Source organism: Pongo abelii, chromosome 17, assembly GCF_028885655.2.
Source record: "Pongo abelii isolate AG06213 chromosome 17, NHGRI_mPonAbe1-v2.0_pri, whole genome shotgun sequence".
NCBI classification, from domain to species: Eukaryota; Metazoa; Chordata; class Mammalia; order Primates; family Hominidae; genus Pongo; species Pongo abelii.
In genome coordinates this window covers 77050470-77066083 of record NC_072002.2, presented here as the reverse complement: position 1 = coordinate 77066083, position 15614 = coordinate 77050470, and the positions used below count along the sequence as shown (strand labels likewise).

At 32.3% G+C, this 15614-nt stretch overlaps 1 protein-coding gene across 5 annotated transcripts in view; it reads right to left on the bottom strand.

The window, feature by feature from the left end:
• The window catches only part of RELCH (RAB11 binding and LisH domain, coiled-coil and HEAT repeat containing), a 120227-nt gene that overhangs the window by 77395 nt on the left and 27218 nt on the right, over positions 1-15614 (bottom strand). For all 5 annotated transcript variants that reach the window (XM_009252431.4, XM_054538040.2, XM_054538042.2 and 2 more), the window contains exons 3-8: positions 8579-8650; positions 8413-8468; positions 8190-8303; positions 2185-2388; positions 1988-2079; positions 1081-1374 (exon numbers count right to left, since the gene is read on the bottom strand). In XM_009252431.4, the coding sequence (XP_009250706.2) occupies positions 1081-1374; positions 1988-2079; positions 2185-2388; positions 8190-8303; positions 8413-8468; positions 8579-8650 (832 nt within the window). The remainder of the gene's footprint in view (positions 1-1080; positions 1375-1987; positions 2080-2184; positions 2389-8189; positions 8304-8412; positions 8469-8578; positions 8651-15614) is intronic.

Here is a 15614-nt window from a genome sequence, read left to right as displayed (position 1 = left end):
TGAAGACTAGGTTAGTGCCTTCATTACATGTTCCCAAAGCAACTTGAACTTATTTTATTATACTACTTTTCATACCTCAGTGGTATTGCTTGTCTGTCTCTCTCATACTATAAGGTTTGAGGTTTGGGCCATGTCTTTTTCAGTTCTGTGGCCAACACAGACAGACAGACACACACACATACACACACACCCCTACTATACACAGAAAAAGTTGTGGTTCATGAGTGGAAAGGTTTACTTAAATAAAAATCCAATACTTCTCAGTAATAATGAGGACCTATAAGTCTGAAGCAAATTAGTCGTCCTTTTCTATTATATGCTCATAGTAGGCATAACATCTCTCTATTTAATAGGAAACGAAGTATGACTTTGTGGCTGAAAACGTACCATAGGATATTTGTAAGAATTAAATGAGTTAGTATACATAAAGCATTGAGAATTCTGTCTGACATATAAAAAGAGCTCAGTAATATTCCTTTCTTAAAAGTATTTTTTAATCATAATCTAAAAGTTTTAAAATTATATTTTTGTCCCCTCCACTAGGAAACATAATCACAAAGTGCAGGGACCATGGTTTTTGTCATCTGCGAGTTCTGACACCCAATATAAATTAAACATATGAATTAACAGAATACTAATGATGTAATATTTGTAATGGAAGCAGACACAGGAAAAAAAAAAAACTAGGAGCAAAAATTATTCCTTCTTTAACATAGGCAACTATGCAGCACCAAAATATTCCTCTGAGTCTGATAATGACTAAAGGATAGAGAAAAAAGCACTGGGTAAGTGTTTACAGCACATAGTAATAACATATTAGTTATGGGTTTAAATGCTTAGCTAAGATAGAACCTAGCTCATTGATGGGTAATTCCTTTTTGATTTAATTTAATTTAGGAACTAATAATTTTGTGACTTTTTTTGTGACAACTACTTTGTTATGTGTTAAGTTCATGTCAAATATAAAAATTAATATATTTGATCTGCAAAAAGCAGCTTAAATAAAAACAGTAGCTCTTCCCGTTTGACATGTACTAAATAGCTGAAAGATGCAATTCAAAATATAGGATGCATACTAACCTATTAGGTTTATCAAAATGAACTGTGTTTTTACTTGATGGAGAAGAAGGTGGCATTCCTTCTCTTTCTCTCCTGGGGAATGAATCTGGGGAATTCTCTTTAGGAATAGTGGAATCAGCTTCATCTGATATTGAAAGATGGATGTCTGTGTTTTTTCCCTTGTCTGAACTATTTACATCTGGATGCTGTCCACTGTCCTCAGAGTCTTTGTGGGGCAACTGATCCAAAGGAGGCTGAACAGAGTCACAAACTGCTGGGATGGCAAAGTGTTCATTTTTGAGGAAGTCCATTTCACTGTAGAAAGAGAAATTAAGAGAAATCACCAGAGGACAACTGTGTTTTTGAAAACTAGCATAAATCTCATAATGGGTTTAATGCTTTAAAAGCATATTTAAAAGTATTAGTAGCAAATGATTGGCAAGTAATAAATCTTTTTTATGCAATATTCACTGATGCTTCATATACCTAAAAAATGTAGCTATAAACTCAAGAATGAAGCATAAAAATGGCCTTAAAAACCCTGCTTTTGATTGGCACTTAAATTTCTTTTATTCATTTGCAAAGTGGGGATAACTCCTTCAAACCCACAGGATTATTATAAGAACTAAATGGAAAAATGAATGGGAAATATGACACTAATATGAGGGAGAAATCAAAATATCTTATTTCTTAGTTCCAAGACATAATTGATTGTAAGATCACCATATTGATTTAGTAACTTGTTTTGGGAAAAAAGACCTATTACTATTTTAAATATATTAAACAATTACAAAACTTTCTTTCAGAAGTATTAAAATGTGAAGCAATTATGCCTTACAACTGGAATATTGTTTCATATATTTGCATAACTTGCCAATACCTTTAAACAGCTTAAGAGGATTTTTAGGAATAATAATCAAGTACTAACCTTTTAAGTCTTCTGATTTGCTCCATCAATGACCATTTCTCACTATTTAACAAACTAATTTTATCTTCTAATTTCTGTACTAACATGGAGTTCTAAAATCAAAACAGGAGAAAAACAGAAACTCAAGATCTCACTGTATGCTTTTACGTAGTTTAAATACTTTCTGTGGACTTGACTAATTAGTTGCTATCTCTCACCTCTGCAGGCTGGGGAGTTTCAAGAGTTGGAGGAAGGTTGCTTATAATTGGTGTAAGGGCCTCTAATTCATCTTCTTCTACTCCACTGGCCACATCTACAAGATCTTTTCCAGTTACTTGATGATTTCCAAAATCCCGGTAGAGTTGCAATAAGTCTGGAGGTTTTGGGATGTTTAATCCTACATCATCCCATAATTCAAAATCCTAAAAGATTAAAAAAAAATAACATAAAAAATCTTTGAGGAAATTTTATCTTACGTTTTTGAAATTCATATTATTATTGCTAATATCTTTTCTTTTTTTTTTTTAAGATAGGGTCTTGCTGTGTCATACAGGCTGGAGTATGGTGGCACAATCATAGATAGCTCACTGTAGCCTCAAACTCCTGGGCTCAAGTGAGCCTCCCATCTCAGCCTCCCAAGTAGCTGGAACTACAAGCACGCGCCACTATGCCGAACCAATTAAAAAATTTTTTTTTTGTAGAGATGGGGTCTTGCTTTGTTGCCCAGGATGGTCTCAAACACCTGGCTTTAAGCAGTCCTCCCACCTTGCCCTCCCAAAGTGTTGAGATTACAGGTGTGAGCCACCACAGCCAGCCTCTGTGAATATATTGAAAACTTAACATAATCATAATTTTGTTATAATATCAAAGTGTATGTTCCAAGTTAGTAAATAACATTCTCACAATTATTTTACACTTTCCACTATCCAACATTATTCTTGTAAGTTTCCTGACCTTCTAGATAAATAGGTTTAATTGTCTTAGGTGTCAAAATGTTACACAATTTTTTTATTATATCTCTTAAAAATATAAACTTTTTACTTTGTTTTTTATTAACTTTAAGCTTATAAAATATGCTCAAATATTTGCATGACATCATAAAACATGTCTAGATTAAGGAAGTCTCAGTACATAAATTGTACCTATTATTTATAGGTTATAAGTAAACTCAAAGAAATCATTAATTTTGTTCTTTTATTACTCCAACTTAATACATATTAGTGTAATCTCTAGTGGGGAGGGAAACAATTTAATCTGCATGTCTTCTTGCTGTAAATGTTTGAATATAATTCATATTATTAAAAATGCTTCTGGCAATTTTCAGAATCCAAATAGCTACTCTTCAATTTGTTGTGTATTCAAACATGTTCAACAGTTTTATTAACTGTAACAGTTTTATTAAAAGTACAAAAAAGCATAGCAACTTAAGCTTTCTATAGAGAAAGATCTTTAGAAGAGCTTTATAAAATTGCTGAGTAATCAATTGCATGTAAATACATTGTCTCACCATTCTATCTTCCTTTAATATATCATAATTTAGTACTAATTTGATAGATTATAACCTATGAGAACCTCTGAGAAATTGGCATATTAATTTGAACATTCTAAATGTGATATTCTTAATCCTTTGATGGTTTATTTGAATAATGAGATAGCTATTATTGAGGACTAAATCTGAGGTAGATATGAGTATTACAAGTGGGGGCTTTAGAGAAAACCAGAGGAAGTATGAAATTTCTATCTTTCTCCACTATCACTGTTACAAATTAATTTGAGGGAGGCTTAAACTGGTCATCTGTAAAATGAATAAAATATTTATTATCTCTTAGGGTTTTTGTAAGGATAAATTAAATGTATATAAAAGCCTTAACATAGTGCTTGGCCCACAAGAACTAAACAACTTTTAGCTTAAAAAAAAAACTTATTAAATGAACATTACACGTAATTCAAATGTCCATTTATCTATCATTCATCCAAAATTTAAGACGTATCTACCTTGAGCTTAGAACTAGAAATAATTTCTAGTTGCTCCATATCCTTGCCAAAACTTCATACAGTCGTAGGTAAACATTCTAATTAATGTGTTGTGGTATCTCAATGTGATTGAATTTGCATTTCTCTAATGAATACAAATGTTGAGAATCTTTTTCACGTGCTTATTTTCCATTCATATAACTTCTTTGGTGAAACACCTGTTTAAAATTTTTGTGCATTCTTTTAAAAAATAGATTAATTTTCTATTATTAAGTTTACAGAGCTCTTTATAAATTTTGGATATAACTCCTTTATCAGATATGTTACTTGCAATAATTTCACCCTTTCGGTCTTCTCATTCACTTAAAAGTGGCTTCCAAAGAGCAGAAGTTATTAATTTTGATGAGAGCAAATGTGACAGAGAACATCATGCTTTTTGTGTCATATCTAATAAATCTTTTGCCTATCTTCCAAGCCTGCAGTGATTTTTTTTTCCTGTTTTCCTCTAGAAGCCTTACAGCTTTTTAGGATCTATATTTAAGTATATGCTCCATTTTGAGTTAATTTTTGTATATGGTATGGTATGATGTTTATTTTGTTTGGGCAAATGGTTCCGTTACCATTTGTAAAAAAAACACTACCCTTTCTGCATGGAAGGTATTTTGCATTTTGTCAGAATTCAACACATCATCTATGTGTAAGTCCATCTCTGGACTCTATTCTGTTTCATCAATTTATTTATCTATATACCAACATGACAAATAATATCTTTACTATAATATCTTTTAAGAGTTGAAGCCAGGTAGTTTAGGTCCTCCAAATTTGTTCTTCTTTATTAAAGTTGTTTTGGCTGTTTCCTTTTCATATGAATTTTAGAAAAAAGTCATTACTTTCCACAAAAATACCAGTGAGAAGTGAGATTTAGATTCATTGAAAATACAAATCAAAATTGTTACCTTGACAATATTGGGTCTTCTGATCCATGAGCACAATATCTCTTCATTTAAATCTCTTTATCTCAACATGTTAAGTAATTTTCAGTGTAGAAGCTGTCTGTCAGATTTATTCCTAAGTTATTTCCTATTTTTTAATACTATTGAACATGATATTTTAAAAATTTGATTTCCAATTGGTTGTTGCTAACATAACATATGATAGGTTTTTGTGTGCTTACCTTGTTTCCTACGACCTTGCTAAAATCACTTAGTTTTTGTACCGTTTTTGGAGAGTCTACAGAATTTTCTATACACATGATCATGTCATTGGTGAATAACGACTGTTATTTCTTCCTTTCCAAAATGTGTGCTTGAATTACTTTTTCTTGCCTTATTGCACTAGCTAATCTTCAGTATGACGCTGAATAGAAGTAGTGAGAATAAATGTTCTTGTTTTCATCTTCATCTTTCATCATTAAGAATGATGTTAGTGTGGGATAATATGCAGCCATAAAAAAGGATGAGTTCATGTCCTTTGCAGGGACATGGATGAAGCTGGAAACCATCATTCTGAGCAAACTATCACGAGGACAGAAAACCAAGCACCGCATGTTCTCATTCATAGGTGGGAACTGAACAATTAGATCACTTGGACACATGGTGGGGAACATCACACACCAGGGCCTGTCAGGGCATGAGGGGCTCGGGGAGGGATAGCGTTAGGAGAAATGCCTAATGTAAATGACGAGGTAATGGGTGCAGCAAACCAACATGGCATATGTATACCTATGTATCAAACCTGCACATTGTGCACATGTACCCTAGAACTTAAAGTATAATAATAAAAAAAAAGAAAAAGAAAACAATGATGTTAGTGATAGGTTTTCTATAAATGTCCTCTATCAGTTGGGGAAATCCCTCTTTATTTCTAATTTCTTTAAAGTTTTAAAAGAGAATGGATGTTAGATTGAGTCAAATGCCTTTTCTGCATCTTCTCAGATAATTATAAGATTTTCTTTTTAATATTATCAATTACAATGACTGATTTTTGGATATGAACTCAACCTTATATTCCTGAGATAAACCTCATTTGGTCATAATGAATTGTCCTTTTAACATTTTGTTTAATTTGATTTGCTAAAATGTTATGTATAATTTCTATATCTATATTAATAAAGGAAATTAGCCTGTAATTTTATTTGTTTGCAGTGTCTTTGTCTGGTTTTGATATCAGAAGTATGCTGGTCTCATTGAATGAGTTCAGAAGTATTCCCTTATCTTTAATTTCTAGAAGAGTTTGTATTACTTCTTCCTTCAATGTTTGGTCAAATTTGCAAGTGAAGCCAAATTTTCTTTGTAGGAGTATTTTTAAGTACAAATTTTATTTCTTTAATAAATATAAAGCGCTTCAAGTAATCTATTTCTTCTTGAGTGTGCTTTGGCAGTTGTCTTCTTACAAGAAAAGTTATTCATAACATTCTTTTATTATTCTTCTAATATAAGTAAAATCTGTAGTGATGTAACCTTGCTCATTGTTGATTTTGGTAATTTATATCTTCTCTCTTTTTCCTAATTAGTTAGGCTAGAGGTTTATTAATTTTACTGATCTTCTCAAAGGACTACTTGTTTGTTTCACTAATTTTTCTCTATTGTTTTCTGCTGCCTGTGTCATTGACTTGTGCTATCATCTTTATTATTTCCTTTCTTCTACTTACTTTGGGTTTCACTTGGTTTTCTTTTTTTAGTTTCTTAAGGCAGAACCTGATTTCACTGATCTGAATTTTTTCTTTTCTTGTATAGACATTTAGTGCTATGAATTTCCCTCTAAGTGCTATTTTAGTTATATCCCACAAATTTTGATAAGTTTTGTTTTCATCTTCACTCAGTTCAAAATACTTTATAATTTCCCTTTTATTTTTTAACTCATGCGTTATTTGGAAATAACTTTGTTACTAATTGCTAGTTAATTTCACCATCTTAAGACTTGTTTTATAACCCATAATATGGTCTACCTTTGTTAAGTGAACCATTTGAATTTAAAAAGAGTATGTATTCACTGTTGAAGGATGAAGTATTTTTATAAAATTGTAATTATGCCCAATTGGTTGATAATGTAGCACAAGTCTTCTATATCCTAAATGATTTTCTGTTGACTTGTTCTATTAATTATTGAGAGAGCATTGTTGACATCTCTAATTTCTGATTTTTATTCAAGAAGGACTAATCATTTACATTTACAGTGAATACTGATAGAGCTAGGTTTTAATCTAACCATTTTATTATCTGTTTTCTATGTATTCCATCTATTTTTTGCTCCTCTTTTCCTCTTTTTTCTGTGTTCTTTTTGACCTCTCAATGTTTCTCACATATTCAAAATCTTTCCTATTCATTATTTGGTCGATCATTTAAAAAACATGATTAACCTAAACTATAACCATAGTATAGCATTGCATAATACTCACATTACTTAAATATTGGTTTAATGTCTCTTACATAGCACATGTTCAGTGACACTACCAATGAGTAAAAAATAACTAGATACTTACTGCATTTAATTTTGCCAAATATATTCTAATAACTGAACTATCTTACTCAGAAAATTTGTATTTTTGCTAAAGGATCTATAGGAGATTTTATGAACCAACAGAATAACCTTGATTTAAAATGATGGCCTTCAGATTCCTAAATAATAAATTCACTGGCATTTACTTTTTTAAGGTATAAGATTCAAACCGATCCATTAGCACTAAGAAGTCAAAATATTCCATTTGAGAGATGACACTAAAATAAGACATCTTTTTTGCTTAAAGAGCTTTTATCAGGAAAATAATAATAATAAAGTTCTAAAATTGACCCCTATTCAGAGAGATACAACTGATTTTCTCACTCTCATTTACAATATACTTGTCGTATATTTATCTAACATCTTAATTGTTATAGTGCAATTGAGGAGGTTTATAGTTAAACTGGATTTATAAGTACACAATAACCTATACTATCAAGTATATGTCTTTAAAAAGCATACTTTATGAATATATGCAAAAATGAGTGGACTATATAGTCACTGAGGAGTAGTAAAAAGGAGTCTAGAAAGAATGAAAAGTCCTTACGTAGAAAGCAACAGGGAAAGAATAAAGTGTGTAAGCTAATAGAATTAATAGACTAGGTAGGCAAGAGACTGCTGTTTCTGGTAACTAGCCTTGTGGAATTTTACTATATATATAACATTAAAAAAAAAAAGAAACTACGTAAAGAGAAAGTGAATTATAAGTGTAAAAAAAAAAAATCATTGTAAAAACAAAAAGTAACTTTACCTGATCATCATTTTCATCTGAAAAGGTTATTGATGTAAGCTTATAGTTATTCTTCAATAAAAATTCATTGACTAAGAAGTTTAGAGCTCTCTTTTCAAGAGGTTTGATTGGCTCCTGGAAGCAAAATAAGAGGCAAACAGGAAATCATAAGCTTTCCTCCTTCAATATTTATGTCACCATTTAATGTGGAAGATTAATTTTACATTTGTCTTCTGTCACCCACCTGAATTTCAGGACTTGATTTGTAATTTTTTCGTTCCTGTAAAGGAACTTCATGTTCTGGTGGAAAAAAACATAAGTACTATTTTACTATTTTACATTTTAAAATATCTCAGCTACTTCTACATTGTCAAAGTTGAAAAGTCTCAAAAAAGTTTTATGTACACCACCTGCGGCCTTTGTCAGGTTGGCTCGGAGGGCCTGAATGGTCTCCTTGGCTTTCCGTAGTTCAAACTCCAGGACTGGACAGGGATTTGGAATAAACACACACAGGCATCCAACCAAGAAAAGGGAAACAAAAATTAAAAAATAAAAAGCAAGGATGGGTATGAAAAAAAAATACAATTTGTATTGAAAACAGAAAGCATGCAATCTTTATGAAACTTGTGAACGCATGCAGCAGAGTTGATTTGCAAGCAAACTGGTGAATGTTTTCCATAGTTTTAGTAGAATTCAGGGGGTTATTATCAAATGTTCTAGCTGTCTGACAAGGAATAGCTCTATTTAAAAATAAAATCTATGGCATACTCTCATTTAGATAAATAAAAATATTAATAATCTGGGTACTTCTGCTTTATTCAGTCTAGGTAAGAAATGTAATGGATGTTTTCAGGTGACATAATTTTAGGGGATAAGGTAAAAATTAGATGAAGCCCCAAGCAAATATTCTTAAAAAGAAAAACTAAGGATTTTTTTTTTTTTTACAAAAGTTAACTTAAAATGCATTGTCTAAAATAATGTTATAAATCAACGTATAGAAACGTTAGTGAATAGTTCCCTTCATTAGGATGTTGAAGGAATATGGTTTAAATATTTAACAAATGTCGTGATGCCTATAAATTTTTCTACAAATGAGTATGTTTTCTAAAAACAAACATAGATACATCAAACACATATCAAAAAAATAATAAAAATTCAAAACCCCAAGGGTTTTATTTTTCATTTAGAGCCACAGGATAGAAATAGTTTCACTTTTAATTCCTAATTAAGATAATTCTATAGCAAATGAATGTGTACATTTCTAAAAGTATAGTTTTCTAAGGATACTGAGTAGGATTAAGTAGAATTTCAAAGTTTCTGATAACTCTTCTAATAGATTTGTTCATGTTAAGAGGTACTAGTGAAACTCAGAATTTCTCCTATTATCACATAGTGTGATTATGACATAAATATGAATATTGAGGAAACATTTTAATAAGCTCTTTAAAATGTTAGACTCGAGAAAAAATATATTTCTGAGAAGTAAAGCTCTGGGAAAATTAAGTGATCTTTGCCACAAATGAATATTAAGAAATTATAGTAGTTAAATCATTCTGCATAAAAACTGGAACTTAAGGTTTCATCTTAAAGATGCAATTTTTTCCTAACTGACTAATACACATAAAAAAGATGCCAAATGAGATGTTATCAGAGCCATGGCTATAAAAATATATGGAAAAATTAGGATTCACTCAGTTTGCACATTTTCAATAAAAACAAGATGTGATTGAATCACATCTAGTACACAAAGGCCAATTATTTTGATGCACAGAATTTAACTGCAGCAACATGGAAGCACCACTAAAAATCAGATGACATTGTATGTTACTTTATGTTTTTTGGTAGTCAGCAATGCTGATCTGCAAATACTTCTGTGCAACAAAGTTAAACATTTTCCTTAACGTTTACACTTCCGGAAACTCTTAGAGTTGCATTGAAGTAAGACTGGACACATTCAGTGTGTAAGGTAAGTACAGAATAGGTTTACACAGCACGTTGGTTTACTTTTTTTTTTTTACATTTTAAAACTCTAGGCAATTGATTTTGATTTAAAAATATCTAACTGTATCTTAAATAAAATAAATATATATCATGCTTTTGATATCACTTAAAATTTTCTAAGACATTACAGAACAGTTGCAGATCAGAAGTGCCCTACGCCAGAATGATAGAAATATGAAAAAAAAAAAGAAGAAAAAAAACTGGTTAAAACACAAACTGGGAAAAACTCAAAATGCAATTGGTGAAAGTTTAGGTGACCAAGAGTAAAACACTGAATGATTAAGGCACAGAAAGCCAGAAAAACCCATGTCAGACGGCAAGAATTTATATTTTTATGCACATCTACATATATATTGCCAAATGTCATTAGAAGTTACCAATGCTTTGAAAAGATAATACTTATCAATATGAATTCACTCTGCTGCATGTTTCTTAATATACAATATAGACTTTAAAAGACAAAGGCATATGTTTGAATCTATAGTACATTTCTATAAAGGCATAATATAAAGGCATGTAATTGCAGTTACATGAGAAAGTTTCAAAAGAAAGGTTAATAGCAATGTTATATTTACAGATATATGAATGTATCTTCTTTATTAACATTAGATTAAAGCTAAAAATTAATTATCCTGTAAAGAGAGACATTGTGCCGAACAACCTTGCAAATATTTTTCAAATATTGTAATTCTTCCTAAAAATATTTGAGGATATGTATGTTTATTAAAAATGCTGCAGGAATGAACAACCAAGTGGCTCATTCTACTAGTCCAACTCTGCTGAATACAATTTTACTAGAACTAAAGTAATAACTGCAAAGATGTAGATGTATATTAACATCGCATATTATAATCTTACCAAAATAGTTAACATTTAAAAGTCAGTATAAGCAACTCCAGATTAGTTGAAACAGTTATTTCTCAAGCTGCACTGGATAATACTGTAGTATATTAGAGGCACTTGAGTGCTTAAAGATTATGCTTTCATGACTTAAGAGATGTACAACTATGTGGAGACACCAAAGGTGAAATGTGAAATTTCAAAGTAGAAATAAAATATCAATACTTTCTTGTCCAACTCAATTCATCACTAATATTATCTTGAAATGCTTGCTAGACTTAGTTCTTTTTGGCCCACACTCAAAATATTGCTGTATTTTAAAAGATCTTTTCCATAACACTGGTCTGAAGAAGTATTTTTTCATTCCCATTCTAGTTCATTATTGATGAGTTCCAATCAATAGGTCTGAGTCATCTACTTTGCTATGTAAAATTGTCTTCTTTCAAGTCAGAATTTTCTGGAATTTTTTCCTGACTATAAGGTGATTTGAAATAACACTTCCCCATCTTTAATACTTATTTTAGTATCCCAGAACAGTTGTAGGAAAAGAAAAAATTCTCTTTTCAATTTTCATAAGAATATGAGTTAGAATAAAAACCCGTCCCTAAAATAATACAAAAGTCCTAAGGCAGTACTATCATCACCTCTACTAGGTTTAGAAAATTCTCCCTGCCAATTATAGACTTGAGAAACTTAGTACTGTTAGGCATGACTTAGCAATAAATAAGTGAAAGCAAGATGCAATCTCCATAGTTTGTAGATACTTGTTTTTCTATATTCAACTTGGTGGGAACAAAGCATCCTCTTTCCCACAGCCTTAAAGAAAATTCTTCCCACTACTGTTCTTTCTGCTTGAGTTCCTCTATCACTCATCTCAAAGTTGGTGTTTATCAATGTATCATTCTTAGCCATTTTCTTACTTTACACACTCCACTGGAATGACTTTCACTCTTGTGGTTTTAAGTTTCATAAGTACTCTGAAGACTCCGAAATTTAAAAAATCTTTTCACAAGACACAGACCTACCCAGTTATCTCCAGGACATGCCCACTTGAATGTCTCATAAATTACTAGTTCAATATTATCTATGGATTTCATCATCTTCCTTTCAAATGTGGTTCTCCTGCAGTCTCTCCAATAATGGCACCATTATTTACCCAGTTGGCCAAATGGGAAACCTGCAGATGACTATTCACTTATTCCTTGCCCTTACTCTCACACTAATTAAATGTTTAAGCCATACTGATTCCAACCTTTAATAACTCCCTAAATAACCATTCATCTAAACTGTCTCTGCAATTGTCATAGTTCAGACCTTTATGACTTAATATATAAATTACTACAATAACCTACAACCCTTTAGACTGAAAAATCATGCAGAAAACCATGATTTTTCTAAATGTATCTGACCATGAAATTCTTTTTCTTTTTTCCCATTTTTGTTTTTCCCCTATGAAATGAACATTCTCATGAAATACACTTTTAGAAATGTTAATCTAAAGATAAAACCCTCTTTCTCCAGCCCACTAAAATTTAATGAACATATAATCACTTTTATTTTTAGATTAAATATAACCACCCACCACAATGATGTATTCTTTTTTCTCTCTGAGCCTATTTTAATTTCATGGTGACGAATAACAAGAAATCTATTTTCAAAATGCTATTTATCTGTTTTACAGCCTTGTTGGAGCACCTATCCTATTTTAAATCTGACAAAATTATGAACTAAGATTTAGATATGGTTTAAATCAAGAAAATCAAAATGTACTGCTAATAGGAAAGAAAAGATTTATCTATACCTAGGGAGAAACATAAAATTAGAAGCCAAATAGGCTTATTTAATCCTGATAAAGCTGGATATGGATGCTGCCAGGCCATTACCTAAGAAATGAGAAGGCTACTTCTAATCCAGGGGACAGGGACCAGTGATCCCACAGCAAAAATCTAAAGACGATTTTAGAATGTCTACTAGATTATGTAAGCTTCCTAAAGGCTTCATATGTCTGTACTGTTGACTGTTGTTCCTAGAGTAGCATAATGCTTGAACTACAGAGAAGGCACTCAGCAAATACTTGCTGAGTATGAATGGACATTCCGATACTTGATGTGACATGTGATAAATCTGAAACATTACCTGATCTTACCAGCATTCAGGAATGTCTTTCCCTACAAATCAGAAAGTATAGTTCTAGTTCTCCAGATCTCAAAACAGAGTTAAGGTGTGAACTAGAGAAGTAATTCAGTAATAGAGATATGAGAACAAATAAAGTCAGGGACTCTGATGCTAAAAGATGGATCTTGTGAACCTGAAACAGGAATATAGGGGGGTTATAAAATCAACAAGGTCTCTATTACCATTTCCAACATACTGAACTTATATCTGTATGACAGATATGGCCATATTTCAGACAAATTCCTGAAGAGCAGAAACGTTATCTATCTTATATGTCTACATAGAAACCTAACACATAGTACCTAACACATAGCAGATGCTTGAAATGCCTAAAATAAGTTAAATAATGGCTATCTCGATATTTAGAATACAAATGTCTCTTGTTACCTTTAAGAAAACTAGAAAATTGAAGAGGTACATTGTGTATGCACTAAGTACAGTAGTATTGTTTAATAACATAGAGAAAGGCTTTTACTTAAAATGAAAAATCACCTATCTTAAACTCATTGGTTTGGTGTCTGCTACTACTTAAATCATTTTATATAAAAATGTATGCTTCATATCAAAAATAAATTGAGAAATGGAAAATATCTAAAAAAGTTCTTAAAATTTTACTTCTTTTCTAAGAAAATGGCTCTGTGAAATAGTTTCATATAAGAAAGACAAGAATATGCTATCCACATGAATATACAGATGGGTCAGAGCTACAGCCTGGTACTAAAAGATCTATTGTGGGCTCTGGAATAAAACCTCTATGTGATACATCCTGATCATGCCCCTTACTATATGGAAGCTACTGGGCAAATTTCTCAACCTTGGTATAAGCATTAGTTTTCTAGGCTTATAGAAACTATAAACCTAAAAATGACCTATTTTGCAGCGTTCCTAACAAGATTAAATAAAATATTTTATATAAAGCACCTAGCATAGTGCCTGGCGTGAAGTAGGTACTTAATAAACATTTGTTCCTTTAGAGATCCCTTCCTCTTTGAAGGAATATGTGTGCAGATGTGAAAAAATAACCAGACTTTTAAATCTAGGAGAAAGGTGGTAAGAATGCTGCTGAAAACAAATCTAGTATCTGTCTCATAAATTAACAGCTGATTAAGGGTTAGAGGAGACCCTTCATTTGCCAGGTGGGTAAACAGACTCATTAGTGTGTTATCCACAAGCTCCTTCTACCCAGCATTGCTATAGCAAAATAATACAGATGTTTGTTCTTAGACGTCTCTTTATTCTTCTTCTTTTTCCCTCATATCATAGTAACAGACACAGTTTATTCTGTTATCCTACAGAAGCTTATTTCAGAGCTTCTGCCAATTTGGGTAGACTCAAATGAGATATTCTAACACTTTAAGTCATAGAAGCTTCAAAATTAAATCATTGGGAGATGGAATTTACAATTAAGAGTGGAAAGATTTGAAAAATCTGCAGCCTGTCCATGTAAAGATTGAAAATGTACGTTCAGAGAACAAACCAAGGGTGTGGTAAGTGGCCATTTGCCAAGGATATGAGTAGAAGGAAGCCAGGTAAGACATCGAGACAATGGGAGACCTTGAAGGCATTGCAGAGCTCTTTCAGGCTGTCCCTCCTATCACAGGCCCAGAGTTCTAGGGGGGTAGAGTAGTTTTGGGAGGCAGGACCAGGGTGCCCTCCATGGTTTTACTGCTCAAAGTCCCCTCAAAACTCTGCTCCCTGCATTCTGGTGCAGTACTCCTTGGCCACTCCATCTATGGCTCCAGCAGGTCCAAGTGAGGCTTGTGGTGCAGCTCCAGAGGGTGCAAGCAGTAAGCTTTGGCAGCTTCCTTGTGGTGCTGACTCTGTAGACATGCGGAGTGTATGAGCTGTGGGGCCATGGCAGCCTGCACCTAGATTTCAAAAAATGTATTGGGAAGCCTGGGGGCCCAGGCAGAAACCTACTGCAGGGTCAGAGCTGCCACAGAGTCTTCATCAGAGCAATGCCAAGAGGAGCTGTGGGAGTAGGGCCACAACTACAGAGCTACCAGCTTGCAGGAGTAGCCTGGGAGAGCTGCAGGCACAAGACTCCAAAACATGAGGAGTTAATGAGGTTTACATGTGATTCAATGGCAGATGAAAGGACAATTATCTTTTCTCAATTACTGGCCTTTTGATAGGCTTTTCAAGTAAAAGCAAACAGTCAGAATCTTTTTGGAAATAGGAATTATGATTAACTGAAACTTTTAAAAAAAGTTTCATCCACACACTCACACATTTGGTTCAATAACAAGCCATGGTACATGAGCACTAAAAGACTGAAAGATATTCTCTTGGGATTATATATGTTCTTCTTCCACCTTTTCCTATTGAACATGAATCACAGCATTTATTTATACATGATCACAGTATAGCAATTAAAAGTTATTTTATTTCTCCAAACTTAAGAGAAATAGTATATTCTATAGGTTAAAA